This window comes from Lytechinus variegatus, chromosome 7 (assembly GCF_018143015.1).
Source record: "Lytechinus variegatus isolate NC3 chromosome 7, Lvar_3.0, whole genome shotgun sequence".
Lineage (NCBI taxonomy): Eukaryota > Metazoa > Echinodermata > Echinoidea > Temnopleuroida > Toxopneustidae > Lytechinus > Lytechinus variegatus.
The window spans coordinates 40,076,829-40,092,792 of record NC_054746.1 but is presented as its reverse complement, the minus strand read 5'-3'; the positions used below and the strand labels follow the sequence as shown (position 1 = coordinate 40,092,792).

General features: G+C 35.4%; 1 protein-coding gene across 1 annotated transcript; it reads left to right on the top strand.

The window, feature by feature from the left end:
- Positions 1-38: 38 nt before the first annotated feature.
- On the top strand, positions 39-15,641 carry LOC121419282 (DNA replication licensing factor mcm5-like). Its single transcript, XM_041613674.1, has 16 exons — positions 39-266; positions 5,485-5,611; positions 6,012-6,140; positions 6,460-6,632; positions 7,051-7,206; positions 7,639-7,723; positions 8,153-8,363; positions 8,707-8,867; positions 9,361-9,429; positions 9,926-10,159; positions 10,463-10,546; positions 10,923-11,035; positions 11,427-11,555; positions 12,044-12,186; positions 12,983-13,110; positions 14,388-15,641. The coding sequence occupies exons 1-16, from the start codon at positions 112-114 to the stop codon at positions 14,487-14,489; spliced, it is 2,199 nt and encodes a 732-aa protein (XP_041469608.1). The 5' UTR covers positions 39-111; the 3' UTR covers positions 14,490-15,641.
- The last annotated feature ends 323 nt before the right edge of the window (positions 15,642-15,964 follow it).

Below are 15,964 nucleotides of genomic sequence, written 5' to 3'. Positions count from 1 at the left end.
AGTTTCGCGCCAGCTTTAATGCACGTGGTTTAGTCTTCCCGCGAAGTTCATAACAAAGATTTGGATTTGGATCATAAAGAATACATGCTCTCTGACTGATTGTGCTCCAAAATGGCAGGATTTGATGATCCAGGAATCTTTTTCTCTGACAATTTTGGATCAGAAGATCAACCTGATGATGGCAGGATTAATCGAGCAGCCTTGCAACGTCGTTTCAAAGACTTTCTTCGAAAGTTTCATGATGCAAACTTTTCCTACAAATACCGGTAAGAAAGAGACTGGGCACTGCACTGCACTAGTGCGGTTGGCCGTGCGGTGTGTCTGTGCATATTTTGGGGACATTTAAATTTTAAAGGTAAAAAGCATAACGTTAGGCCTATGGCCAGCCGATCGAAGATGGGAGTAGCCAGGAGGCTCCTAAGTTAGAGATTAATTAATTTACTACGTAGGTTAATCTCCATGTAGACAGCTGGCAGCCGTCTGCCTTAAGTTTGAGGAATTTTTTTATTAGGCCCTAAACATTTTTTTTTCAATTTCTCGCACTTTGCCGATTGCCTTTGTTCGAGTTGAGAGTTTCGTGATGATATTTTTGAATATTTTGACGTATATCTGTATCACACTTACACAGTAGAGGCGCACGGCCAATATTGGAGACTGTCTCCCATGAGAGAGATTATCTCCAATACCAGAGACTTTTGTCATGTTTGTATTATTGTAATTACAAACCATGAAGAAATAATTGAATACTGGATTTTGAGTTCTCCACTTGGAAAAAGTGACCATCTTGTACTTTCTTTTGAAATTGAGATGTATCCAGTTAGAGTTAAACCAGGTCCTCGTTATGCATACTTTCGTGGCAATTATGAAGAGATGAAGAGTTATGTAAAGGAAAACAATAGTTTTGCAGTACCATCTAACTCTGATGTAAACACCAGATATGTACAGATAGTACAGGCTTTGAGAGAAGTGACAGATCTCTTCGTCCCTAAGATCAAACCATCACGTAGAAGGTCTGCATGGTTGGATAGGAAAGCAAGTGAGGCAGTTCATGAGAAACACAAAGCATGGAATCGCTATCAGAAGAATAGAATTATCTCTAATAGATTGGATTACAACAAAACCAGAAATAAAGCTACAAGTATTATCAAGCAGGCTAAAAAGAACTTTGAAAATAAACTGGCATCTGAGGTCAAAACAAATCCAAAAAGTTTTTGGCAATATGTACAAAATAAGACAAAATCCAAATCCTGTCTAGGAGAGTTGACTCGGCCAGATGGCACAACTGTAGATGATGACTTCGATAAAGCTGAGGTGTTAAATGATTTCTTTGCATCAATATTTACGCAAGAAGATATCAGTAATCTTCCTTCATTTCTTGAGAGACCCTTTGACTCTATTCTTAATGATATTGTCATTACAAGAGATATGGTTCTGGAAAGATTATTGATGCTGGACAAAACTAAGTCTCCAGGGCCGGACGAGATTCCAAATCGGATATTGAAAGAACTTGCAGATGAATTAGCCCAACCACTTGCCGATCTCTTCAATGAATCCTTGAGGAGTGGTTCCGTTCCTGTAGCTTGGAAGATGGCGAATGTAACTCCACTATTTAAAAGAGGAGATAAACGTAATCCCAACAATTATAGACCAGTGAGTTTAACAAGTACAATTGGCAAAGTTATGGAACAGATTATTCGAGAAAAGATTATTAATCACATGGTTACAAACCAGCTGTATAGCTCACATCAACATGGATTCAGAAAAGGTAAATCATGTGCTACTCAACTTCTGGAAGTTATTGAGGAATGGACTAAGGATTTGGATAAAGGAAAGTCAATTGACTGTATCTATTTGGACTACAAAAAAGCATTTGATAGTGTCCCCCATCGAAGACTTCTGCTTAAGCTTCATTCATATGGAATCAGAGGTAGTGTCTTGAACTGGATCAGATCCTTCTTAAAGAACAGAGAGCAACGGGTGGTTGTTAATGGAGTTTTCTCGAATTCTGTTGGAGTCAGTAGTGGAATTCCCCAAGGAAGTGTTATCGGTCCTGAGCTATTTCTGATTTTCATAAATGATTTACCAGATGTCCTAACTTCTCAAGCAAGTGTTATTAAGTTATTTGCTGATGATACCAAATTATTTGCTGAAGTTAACAACGATCAAGAATGGGAATTCCTTCAAGCTGATTTACTGAGGATTCAAAATTGGGCAATCAGATGGCAACTTCCCTTCAATACAGGAAAGTGTAAAGTCCTTCACTATGGCAGAAAGAACCTGCACTATGACTATAAGTTAAGTTTGAATGGCCCGACCATCGAAACGAGCCACAGTGAAAAGGACCTAGGAGTCATTTTCGACGATCAGCTAAGTTTTTCTCAGCATATAGATCAGATAGCAAAGGCAGGAAATAAGAAGATGGGGATTATCAAGAGATCTTTCTCTTTCCTTGAACCTAAGAGCTTCAAGCTACTTTATAAGTCCATAGTTCGACCTGCTTTGGAGTATTGTTCTCAGATTTGGCATCCATACTTAAAGAAGGATCAGACGAAACTCGAAAGAGTTCAACGAAGAGCTACAAAAGCAGTTCCGAGTTTACACGACAAGAGTTACCCGGAAAGATTGGCCCAATTGAAGTTACCTTCATTATCTTACCGACGTCACAGAGCAGATCTTATCCAAGTTTTCCGAATAACTCAAGGGACTGACGATTTAGAGACTTCTAAATTCTTCAAATTCAATGAAGACTCCAGAACTAGAGGACATATATATAAGATCGAGAAACCTAGAGCAAATACTCGAAAGAGACAAAATTCTTTCTCACATCGAGTAGTATCCGAGTGGAATAACTTGCCAAGCCAAGTAGTGAAGAGTACTTCCATAAACTCCTTCAAATCAAACTTGCAGAAATCTTGGAAGCCGAATAAGGATAAGTTTAACCCAAACCTATCTTTTACATGCCCATGTTTTCATTAATAACTTGCTGAAACCACACATTGCCATACAACTAGTTTCAGTTTTGTTCCACTGTACCGACTTTATGAAATCAAGAAATCAGGAAATTGGAAGGAGGAGAGGGGCAAACAAGTTTTTCATAGGTAAAACTTTACGCCCGCAACAAGGTATGTTACAAGGTATGTAAAGAATCTGGGTATCCAATTTCAGAATCAGAGACGGTCTCCAGTTTGGGAGACCAATTTCCTTTGTTTACATTTGCTTTAAAAGGATTACCGTGGCGGCAAATAAAACTGAGATAAGCAGATTCCTCATGAAAAATTACCCCTTTTCACCGTCTACTTTAAAAATTGACCGTCTACTTTTGTTTTGATAAGGATTTTTGTTGTCATCCACGCACAAAACGAATGGGCTTCTGATCTCAGCGAGACAAAATTTGGGGTGGAAAAAGTTATGCTTTTGTTGGTGGTGTTTCTTTTGTTCTTTAGCAAAGCAAGTATATGGGAGATTATCTCCCACATTGGAGAGTCTCCCATATTGGCCGTGCGCCTCTACTGTTACATGTATTACGAGGTTATCAATGTAGCCAACCTCGCACCATGAACCGGCCGCGATTGGCAGTGGATTTCTATAGTGCTGTGAGTCACACGTGCTGCGATCCTGGTGTCCACAACACATGACTTCTAACTGTGATATGGCTTGATTTTTCTGTGCGCAGCGGCATGTAATGAACCCTTGCATCTGTATCAGTTTATGGCAGTGTATCCTGTATTGCCGGACACCTTTAGATCTATTTCAGTGCTTTAAAAATGACTAGGGGCAGGGCCTAGGCCTAGAGGAAATTCAATCAAGAAAAATTTGCACTTGCTATTCCAAATATAAAAATTATGAATATGATAAAATTATTTTCTATTTACCAACCGTTTTCTTTGCCTCGCACTTCACTTGCTGCATACCCCCCAACGAAAAACAATTATTTTTGTCCATGTAGGCCTTAGGCCCTATCTATTCTTTTTATGATGAAGTAAGAATTAATTGGTGTGAATTTTTTTATCATATCATGAGTAAATTGTAAGTTATTTGTTTGCTTTTTTTATATCAAATCTAAGCAGATTTTGGTAATAAATTTGTGTTTGCTAACTAAATTTTTTTTTTTAAGTTCTGCATGTTCCATGGCACTTTCCAATATTATGCTCGTTCGTATTGTGCTTGTGACGCACGTTGTATTTAGTTCTATCGATGCGCTGTCGACCGTCGACAGCTCTAATCACGGTAAACCTCGCCCACGGTACCTGGAGAACTAGTCGTCGAGGATCACCCACAACACCAAACCTTAACATTCAATCGAAGGAGTGCAGGAGATTGAAATTTTGCAAATCAGGCCCATATTTCCATCAGAAAATATATCAATTGTTTGTTAATGCAAAATAAATATAAATTTCTATAAATTGCTTTGTGAAATTTAACTGCAGAAGTCCTACGGTAGGAAATTGTTTTTTTTTTTAGGCAATTATATGCTCGTCTGGATTCATGATAGTGTCCGGTAATACAATACATGACTATACTTTTTTATCACAAAGCCTTGAAACTCTTCCCATAGATGCATAAGCGAGACCTACACACACCCGGACATGGCGTATGGATTTCCCTAGCCCTAGGAAATCCATACGCCTTAAATCCATTTCCCTAGGAAAATCCATATTTCCTGGAGGGTGGAATAGGTTTGTAGACCTATATGTATTTATCTATGACCCTTCATACGCCTAATGCTTATGAAGGGATAAAAATTATTTCACTATGAAGTTGAAAAATGAGAGGTATCTTACCAGACCGATCTCGTGTAGATCCCTCAATCCGTTTGTCAACAAAGCAAATACAATAGGCTTTACTCTTGAACCACTTCGTTATGACATACCTTTGATTTGCGATGTTACAAAATGCCGTTTCAAAGAACAATTTATTGATAAATATCATTAAACAAATAATAAAATCTAATACGTGATTATAGATTATAATAATTTCTAATCAAGTTTCAAATTTCACTATATATTAATTTACTAATTATTTATAATCACACATTTAGTTTTAGTATTTGTGAAATAATAATTTTTATCTACATATTCTTCAAAACGGCATCGCTAGTCAATGGTCAGGTCTATTGTCTTTGCTTTGTTGACAAACGGATCGAGGTCTACGGGAGATCGAGTCTGGTAAGAAACGTCTCATTTTTACCATTTACAGTTAAATAATTTTTATCCCTTTGTACGCATTAGGCGCCTGAAGGTTCATAGATAAATAAAATTTGACAATACAAACCGATTTCACCCTCTAACTATGGATGGATGGGGAATCAAGACTCCATGATGAAAAAATATATGTCAAAATATTTTTAAAAAACATAGAGTCCTCAAGACTAGAACGATCCCAATTTTCTGACCAGCTCTACTGTCTACTAAAACCTTATAGAATCTGTTTGCACTTAAAATAAAATCAGCACTTTTAACTCAAACTCTTTCCCCTGATTTGCAGAGATGAGCTTAAGCGACATTACAACTTGGGTCACTACTTCTTGGAGATCAGCCTTGATGATTTGGCAAGCTTTGATGAAGATTTGGCTGACCAATTACAAAAACAACCAGCTGAATACCTTCCATTGGTAAGAACAGAGTTTCTCTTTTTTTGTAATTTTAAATCCTAAATCTAAAGAAATTTCTTTAAAAAAAAGTGAACATGCCATATAGAAGATACATGTACACTGTATGAAGGAATGTTCATTTTGCTTTTTCTCGTGGATAGATTATGTTAGTAGCTATTATATATTTGTGAGAGATTTGCCATCTAGAAGATTATGTGCGCAAGCTGCTTGGGTGCATCTTCCTCCAAAATAGAATGTAGCCTCTATGTGTAAATTGTATAGTTTTTACTGTTGATGTAGATCTACTCCTGAAACATTGATGGGCTGAATCAGCTAGATTGTATTTCAGTGTTAAAGATGAAACCTTTTGAAGTGAGAGACTAGATCTTTATCATTTAATATTTTCTCTTTGTACAAACAGTTTGAGGAAGCAGCTAAAGAAACCGCTGATGAAGTGACAAGACCCAGGCCTGAAGAAGATGAAGATGTCCAAGATATTCAGATCATGCTCAAATCTGAAGCAAACCCCATCCCAATCAGGAACCTGAAAGTGAGTGTTAAATGACTTACAAAGATTCTGGGGGCAAAACATCCTGGGACAGTGCTTTCAAAACATATAGCTATTTGACAATTTCATTAGTGGACTTACAGCCTGGAAACTTTTAATATCTTATTTTGAAGGGGAAGTTCACCATGATTATCAAGTTGATTTTTAAGAACAGCAAAGAAATAAGATTATAGATTTGATGAAAGTCCATCACAGAATAACAGAAATAAAACTTGAACATTTTTCTTTTATGATGTACATGCAAGCAGCTGCATGTCATGTAGTACAAAATAACTTGTAAAATGCTCTTTTTCTTTAAAAGTCTGAAGAGGTTTCAAAGCTTATCAAGATTCCAGGTATTGTAATTGCTGCATCAGCAATACGTGCTAAGGCGACCCGCATCACCATCCAGTGTCGTAGCTGCAGGAACTATGTACCTAATCTAACTCTAAAGCCCGGGCTAGAGGGTTACACCATGCCTCGTAAATGCAACACGTGAGTTTGAGTTTTTGTTACGATACAAACTATCAAATTCGTACGAAGGTTGTTGTTTTTTATTAAGTAAATTATGTATTTTTAAGACCTATGTAATGCCTAGATGTATTCAATTTAAGTGGTACTTAGTCCTTTCCATATTTGGGGGCAAAAGACTTGTAATTTTGATTATACAATCTGAATTCGGAAAAAAAATTGAATTCTTTTTATAGGCAAAACAAACAAATTTCCACATTTGGAAGATGAAATTTGAATTAAACAGAATTGTTGGGATAAAGACTTGCTTGCAATATTCAAAGCGTCATTTCGGAAAAGCAAAATATTGTGATTCATTCTGATAAGTGATAAACTGATTTATGTGAAACAAACAAAGCAAAGTTTGATCTATCAAATTTGTTCTCATATTATTTGTTTTCAGTGACCAGGCAGGAAGACCAAAGTGCCCATTGGATCCATTCTTTATTGTACCAGACAAGTGTAAGTGTGTTGACTTTCAGATTTTGAAGCTTCAGGAGGCTCCTGAGGATGTACCCAACGGTGAGATGCCAAGACATTTACAACTATTCTGTGACAGGTGGGTATATCAAAACTAGGGTATTCACTCGTAATTCCTCAAAACAGATAGTAAGGTTGTGCTTTGAGGGATTATCATCTGAATTACAAGTTTACGTTAGAATATGAAAAACATGCATTTGTGTGGTTTAAAGAAACACTGCAATGATGGGATATTGAATGATGTAATACCAAAACCCATACAGCTAACACCAAAACAGTTTTCTTTGTGTTACAATGACAGAGGTACATGTAGTAGGGAGAGGCTCCTGGTTATTCTTATATTGAGGGGGGGGATATTGTATTGTAATACTATCCAAACCCCCAGTTTCAATGGAAATTAAATATCAAACTTTTAGATGGGCTTGCCTGCCAAGTTGAATAAAATTACCTAATTTTCTGAGCCATAGAATACTAATAGGCATGTTTCACTATTCATTTTCATGATTGTTAGGTATTTGTGTGAGAAGGTCGTTCCTGGTAACAGAGTGACCATCATTGGAGTCTATTCCATTAAGAAGGCTGGACCAGTTTCCAAGGTAATTCAGATATGAACATCATTTGAAAAGCTATTTCAAAAATTTTGATTTTTGCTAATACATGCTGGTATTGAAATAAATTATCAGAATATAAGTAAAGAGCTGGGGCCCTGTTGATGTGATGGTCGCTTTGCCATCCAATGATAATTACCATGGTAACAATACTCTAGGTCCAATTGAAACCAAGGTTACCATGGAAGGTATGATCGGATGACGAGTTACCATCATAGTAAATATCTTCCAACAGGGCCCTGCCAGCATATACTTGTACTAGCACTTTGATGTGACCTTACATTTTACAATGAAGTTAAAACTCAATTGAATTTTTGAACTCTGATATCCTGTGTGTAGAAGATCAAATATGAATTCTATTGAAAATTAGTTAAAATATAAAATTTCTATTATGTAAAATTCCTTTTTTATTTACAGCGTACACGTAAGAACAAGGTAGCAGTAGGAATCCGTAACCCTTACATTCGTGTTGTTGGTATTGAAGTTGATCAGGAAGGGTTAGGAAGGACTAGTGCTGCCCATCAGGTTACTCCTCAAGAAGAAGAAGAGTTCAGACGTCTTTCTGCCAATCCTAATATCTATGACATCATCGCTCGTAGTATTGCACCCTCTATCTATGGAAGTATAGGTAAGTTTAAGAGTTTGTGGGTGATAGTCATTGAGAAGACTTGGAAATTGAGAAAATAAAGATTATTGATATGTCATTGTGTTTGTTAGAAGAAATCTTTTTAGATCGCCTCATAATCTTTGAGTTTTTTGCTTTTTCTATACCAAGAAAGAGTCTTTTGACAATTTAAGCCTGAACACAAAGAAAAATTTAATTACAATGGATGATTTTAGTGTAAATAGTTGCATTTTGATCCATGTTTTTCACCTATTTGTAGCGAGACAGACTGAGATTTTTTACTTGTTGATGGTTTTTGTTGTATGCACCAATTGACTCTACAATCCTGACTTTCTTTCATTCACAGATGTAAAGAAGGCAATCTCGTGTCTCTTGTTTGGCGGATCCCGTAAGCGTCTTCCTGATGGTCTGATACGCCGTGGTGACATCAATCTCCTGTTGCTAGGTGACCCTGGTACAGCTAAGAGTCAGCTTCTCAAGTTTGTAGAGAAGGTCTCTCCTATTGGGGTGAGTCAATAATATATAATCATTAAGCATGAACCATATTAGACCTTGTGTGAAGCTGGACTACCAATCTCATGCTGTTCAAATCATTCTGTCCACAAAAGGATGTATTCATGATTATTTCTTGGAATGCAAACGTTTTGTTGACCATTTCACTTGATAATAATCAGAAATATGGGATATGATCATGATAATTAGTGCTACCAGTTCAGCACTTGTATCCACTGGGTGCTCAAGGTGCTAATTCTCAATACGGTCCTATCTATGTCCAACAGATTCTGTGTATTGTATTTGGGTGAAATCCAATGAAAATCCATATTTTATTTTTCGAAATAGACATGAAATGAAATACTCATAAAATTGCTTTGGAACAAATGAACAAAAATACAGATTTGGATCATTTTATTATTCTCTCTGCCCTTTGGCTGCAGGCGATATAGTTTCATATAGGTGATAAATACTTTTATGATGAGAGTTTGTGGTATTTTTTATGTAGGTTTACACATCGGGCAAAGGAAGCAGTGCTGCTGGTCTTACTGCATCAGTTATGAGGGATCCAGCAACAGTGAGTTAAATGATTTGACCATTCTTACCTGGAAAATGATTTTGATTATTAAATTAAGCTGTCATTGCAAGTATTTGCTGGTTTGATACATGGGGTCCGTTTCATAACTTTTCCATCGTTTAACTACCATGGAAACCTCAATTGTGATTGCCTGCTGCTCTGTGTCTCCATGGTTAGTTGCCATAGTGACAAAGTTACAATGGCTACAACCCTTCAAAACAGGCTCTGATCTTAATATGCAATGTTCTTGATAAAAGTGAATATATTTAAAAACAATATGAGAAAAGCATAAGAAGTTTATCAGGAATATTTTTTTTACTAAATCATAAAGAAATGGCAACAAAAATGTGGTGCATAAGAAGTATATAACAATGTTTCTTTTTGTACAATGGAAGATATTTTGATAGATACATATAAATGTAATATCTCACTTGCCTGTCACACATTAAGAAGTGTTCTTTTAAGGATATATATCATAAATCATTTCATTCATCAGCGAAACTTCATCATGGAAGGTGGTGCTATGGTGTTGGCAGACGGCGGTGTCGTTTGTATTGACGAGTTTGACAAGATGAGAGAGGATGATCGTGTAGCTATTCATGAGGCTATGGAACAACAAACTATATCCATTGCCAAGGCAGGGATTACCACTACATTGAACTCAAGGGCATCGGTTCTTGCAGCAGCCAACTCAGTGTTTGGAAGATGGGATGATACTAAAGGGGATGAGGTATGTTGATGAAATAGTTTCCATTGTATCGTCTTGTCTTTCTAGTTCTTTTCTGAAATTGATGTTGCAGTTCTTAAAATGTGTAGGCAATCTTCATGAATCCTTGTGTATTTTCTGAAAATAGCCAAGTCAAGTATTGAATAGATATATGATAATTGATTAACCACCTAACCAGGATCTCTTATGATGTAGTAATGTGAATGTAATCAAGTCTAGAGGGTAGACAATACTGTATAATACTGCTTTCCCTATCCATTTATTCTTGTTCATTTGAAGCAAATTCTTATATTGTTTCCTCTACAGAACATAGACTTCATGCCTACCATCCTGTCTCGTTTTGACATGATCTTCATTGTAAAAGATGAGCATGATGAAGCTAGAGATATGGTACGTTTGTGGTTACTTTTGTATTTTGAAATATTTACAGGCCAGTTAATTTGTTGATATGGAGTGCTTATGTTAATATGTTCTGATGTCAATGTGTTTCATTGACCTATACATTAAATGAAAAACAAGTGCAACCTTCAAATGATTTTTGCCAGTCATGACAATTCATTTGGAAAGAATATGTATGGTAAGAAAGAAATCACTCTTTTTAAAGCCTTGATCTCAGCAAATTTGTAGGAGTCACTATGTTATAAACCTAATTCGTTTTTTTTTTTCTTTTGCTTTTTAAGATGGTTTGAAATCACTGATCAATGCATAGAATGATTCTAATAACATTAACTTGTTCATGTTACTTGTTATCATTGTATTGAAACAGAGACTAGCCAAGCATGTGATGGGTGTACACATGAATGCACAGGTTACTGCTCAGGCTCAAGAGGGAGAATTAAGCCTCAATTTCCTCAAGAAATACATTGGATTCATTCGCAAGTATGTAGTCTCATGGTCATTTTTTTATGGATCATGATAATTAATTGGCACTTTGGTATTTTTATTTCATAAAGCATATGGAAAGTAGCATTCTACTTTATGAAAAAATTATAAAAACTTCCTTAAGAAATGCATTCATAAGCATATCTGTAGTTTTATAAAGCTGCATTTTACTTAATGAACAATTAAAATATAAAGAAAGTGTGACTTTAAATGTTTCTCTAATGTTTTATAGATATGTCGACAGCACTATTTTCTAAACCAGTTTACCAGATTGTAGCAAATAAATTTATCAGCATTCATATAGAAAGCTGTGTGAAGAATTTGATTTAAGTTTAAAATTGTGCAGACACCAAAATTAATTGCAGTTCAATATCTGTTTACATTGCAGCAAATGTGGACCACGCATATCTAATGCTGCTGCTGACAAACTGAAGAATCGTTACGTCTTGATGAGAAGTGGAGCTAGAGATCATGAGATGGAGACTGATAAGAAGACAAGCATACCAATCACTGTCAGGTGAGCATTAACTCTTCAATTTTCGATAAAAGATATGTCCTTTACATTTAAGGGATTTGGTATATCTTAGCTGACTTGTTTCCTTTATGCATTAAGTAACATTTCCATAAAGTATGTATGCCTGACCCTCTGTGTATGAGAATTTCCTAATATTATCAGTCTCTGGTTTCAGGGTTGAACATACAAAATTTAGTTTCCAATTCATTTTCCATTGACCAGACCAAAGAATTTTGGAAAGCAGGCTGATTTGAAATTCAGAAGCCAATAGAAACTGATGAACAAGATTTTATAATAACCTACCTTTATATTTGGAAATGTAGAAACTACTTATTTTACAAGATTTATTGGTGAATTTCTGATGTCTTGTAGTAAAAGCAAAAATATAATTGATGTATTTCAGGAAATACATATAAGTAGATATTCTTAAGTTTATAATTGATGGTCAGTCATTGATTTTAAATGTTTTGTTTACTTGAATTTGTTGCTAGGCAACTTGAAGCCATCATCCGTATATCAGAATCCCTTGCTAAGATGAAGCTGAAACCTTTTGCCAGTGAGGAAGATGTAGATGAAGCGTTAAGACTCTTCCAGGTTTCTACACTAGATGCTGCTAGGACTGGAAACCTATCTGGTAATTATTCATCCCTTGATTATTAATAAGCATTCTCCTCTTGTCTTCACCAATGTCACCATCAGCCTATGAAACCCCCTTCAGTTAACAATTGGTCCTTATGAGTCCAGTGTCATTCAGACTTACTCTCATGGTATCCTTGCCTTTACTGAAATTTTGACTCTGATTGGCTACTTGTCAGCCTTCAAATTTTCCTCTTTTTAATTTGGTATATTTGTTGATATCACTGGTCATTATCATGAGGATACACTAAGGGTAAATGCTAATGTGGTTAACATCGGTACTATGTATATTTGTATTTATATATACCAGTATATATAGCATATATATTTTTCAAGGCATGATTTTCAAGATGAGTAATCAGTTATTAATTTCCCCTTATTTTATTTCTAGAATGTGATTAGTTAATTTTAATTAGGTTTAACCCTAAAAGAGCCGGGTTATTTGGACCCATCTCACAGCTGGGAGGGGTTTGTTTCTTTGTATAAATAATTTTGAGTTCTTGATATTGTGCAGTATACCGTAAACAAAATGTCAAGAATGGAATGTTTATTGCTTAATATCAAGAATTGGGATATGGGAAAAGCAGCTAGCCACATGTACAGTACATCGGCACACGATTGCGAAGAAATCCAGGTGGATATCCCCTTACACAGTGCAACATCATCTTAATCCAGAAACTGTGATTCTGTGGCTTTGGTAATCTTTGTATGTATGCTGTATTTTTAAAAAGAGTTATATTTTCAATTTGATGATTGAGAATATGATTTCAATCAAATATTTGTGTTATTTGTAGGTGTTGAAGGTTTTACAACCCAAGAGGATCAAGATGAGTTGAATCATATTGAAAGACAGCTGAAGAGGAGGTTTGCCATTGGCTCTCAGGTTTCAGAACATTGTATCATCCAAGACTTCCTTAGACAGGTAAGGGATCTTATCCATCAATCTTGGGGCTTGTTCAGACATAATGATATAAATAGGCACACTTGTGCTTATGAACACACATTATTGTATGATTTTTGCCATTAGTTGGACACTTGAAATTGAATAATGATAATATGTTAAAGGTATTGTTTAACTTTGTGACCAGCCGATTTAAAAAATTCTCAAACCAAGATGAAACATGTGTACAAGTGCATGCATTAGAACTTATAAACCCTGAAAACAACCATTATTGAGAATGAAAAGCTAAAACTACAAGGCAAACCCCGATTTTGTAAATAGGCGTCTTATAGACGCATAAATAGTACACATAATTGTATGGGATGAAATTAAGATGGTGTTTCTGGTCACTTTATATTTCTATTTTTGAAGCACTAAATCATTTTTGAACGCAATTTTTTCAGGGCTTCATTTTTGTAACATATCACAGTCACAGGTGACAAGTGTGACCTTCTAGCTCAGATTTTTTAAAAGTCAAACCAATGTTAACCAATCACTTTAAGCTTATATATCACTTATATTAAAACAATCTCTCATTGCTTTACAGAAAACATTCAGTTACAAATAAATTTAACTTTAATAACATAAACACATAGAAAAAGGTAAAGTTCAAAATATGATTGTTTGATAAAAGTTTATTTCATGTTTCAATTTATGATGTATTTTGTACATATTTGTACATATTTACTGAGGATTGCAGCCAGTCCACAGCTTTTTACAGCCCTGGGACAAAAATTGTCAGTTGCCTTTGTGATATTTTTTGACACCTTGTATTCCATTGACAACTGTTTGTGAGACTGCTTAAATGGTGACAGGATGTCTTTTTAATGAGAATCCACTTTCTCACATTAGGACATTCTATATTATTTAAGAGAAATCCACAAACTTCTTAACTCTTACATGAAGGGAGTATTAATCTCAAAGATTTTAATCATGTTATACTTAAAAGAGCTCATTAGAAAAAATAGAATCTACTACCATTAATATTAGCCGTCTGACTGCTGTCACCATTAAAACCCATTTATAACTGACATCAATGATTCTTACGACATGTATGGCCCACAACCAATCCGAATACCATACAGTGTCTAAAAGAAGTCTTTAATTTAGATGAACTCTTGTCCAAATAACAAATGAATCCTACCATAGAAAGAATTCAAGCCCAAAAGTTGTTTCATATCAGTGTGTAATAAGAATGTGGTTAAATCCTGGATGTTAACCTTCTTCCATCTTTTTATATTCGTTCATTTCATTCCTAGAAATACCCGGAACGTTCCATCCAGAAGGTGATATACCTTATGATGCGCAGAGGTGAGGTCCAGTATCGAATGCAACGAAAGATGCTCTACCGTATCAAGTGAATATAACCTCTACAGCCATCTTAACCCTAATACATGGAGTCCTTGAGAGGTCTATTTCACAAAGCAGGTCTCAGCTTAAAAACATCCTAGGGAAACAATTTGCCCGCCTTGGGTGAAGTTGACCTCTTAAATGCCCTTATAAACCCAGCAAAAACTTTAAAGAGAGCCCTGTAATTCCTATTGTTCCGATGTAGCAAGTTAGGGCACATGGAAATTACCTGCTACACATTAGTATGACTGCATGATATTGCATATCTAGGTATTCAATTACCTACAGCTGTAACAACCACGATATAGTGATATATAGTCCCCAAGGAATGAATATAAACAATGTTATGCTGTGCTCACATACAATTTGTGGAAATGGGGAAATATAATATTGGGGGTATGACATTTGCCTGGAACTTTGGTCTTATACCAGGTATATTTACAAGTGGTATTGAATTATTCATCAAAAATCTTTGCTTCTATTTCCTTGATACAGTCGATTACAATGATATTGCTATTTTGATACTGACTAAACTATTCAATATCTCATTTTTGTGTAAATGTGTATAGCATAGTGTTTATATTTATGAAAAAATATTAACTTTACCAGTATTTCTTGGTAGAGAAAATTTCACCAAATAGAAATTGAATCGATGTGATTGATACATTGAGTTTCAGACTCTTCAGTCCACATTATTCTTATCAAGTCATATTTGGTTTCTCATGCACTATTAAACCAAAAAGTTGGAATCCGTTCTTGAGAATGTTTTATGTTGTCATTTTAAAGTCATGCATAAAGTGACAAACAATTGGAAAATGACTGGTATGATTATGACCGAGAATGAATGACAAATCATGAGGTAAAAAACTTATATTTTAACAAACTACAAATAATTCAGTTCATATTTTTACCAAGAATTATGCTTTGCAGTAAAACTGAATGTCTTATATCTTCTTATTCTAATTTAAGCTAATCTAATGCATGATAAATAAGAAACTTTTGCTTCTTATGTTTAACAAATCTCTACTCCTTAACAATAGATTATTTTTTGTTGATTCACTTTGAGAAAGAATTACTTGTGGATGCCACTCTGGCTCATGTCAGATGAATTGTGTTTTATTAATGTAATAAAGTCTACTTTGTGTGTAGCATTTTGTAAAATATATATTTGATTATACCGAGTTTATCATTAAATATCCCATTGTAAGTTTGTAAATAAAGTCTTTTGTATGCCATACGTGTTATCATTTTGATTGATGGTTGCATTGAACATTGTATCCCCTAAACAGGATGATGAGGGTGTGGGTGGGTGGGTGGGTGTGTGTGTGTGTGTGTGTGTGTGAGGGAGGATGAGAAGAGGCAGAGAGGGTGGGAAACAAACAGGGAGGAATATATATATATAGTGAGAAAGCAGGGAGCAGGAGACAAAAGGGGAGTAGGGTGTATTTCCACATTGTTTTCTCTATTTTTTTTGAGAGAGGTATAT

Coding starts and splice junctions, on each gene's coding strand:
- LOC121419282 (XM_041613674.1), top strand. CDS start 112: ATGGCAGGATTTGATGATCCAGGAATCTTTTTCTCTGACAATTTTGGA. Junction 267..5,484: donor AACTTTTCCTACAAATACCG/GTAAGAAAGAGA, acceptor CCTGATTTGCAG/AGATGAGCTTAAGCGACATT. Junction 7,207..7,638: donor TTACAACTATTCTGTGACAG/GTGGGTATATCA, acceptor CATGATTGTTAG/GTATTTGTGTGAGAAGGTCG.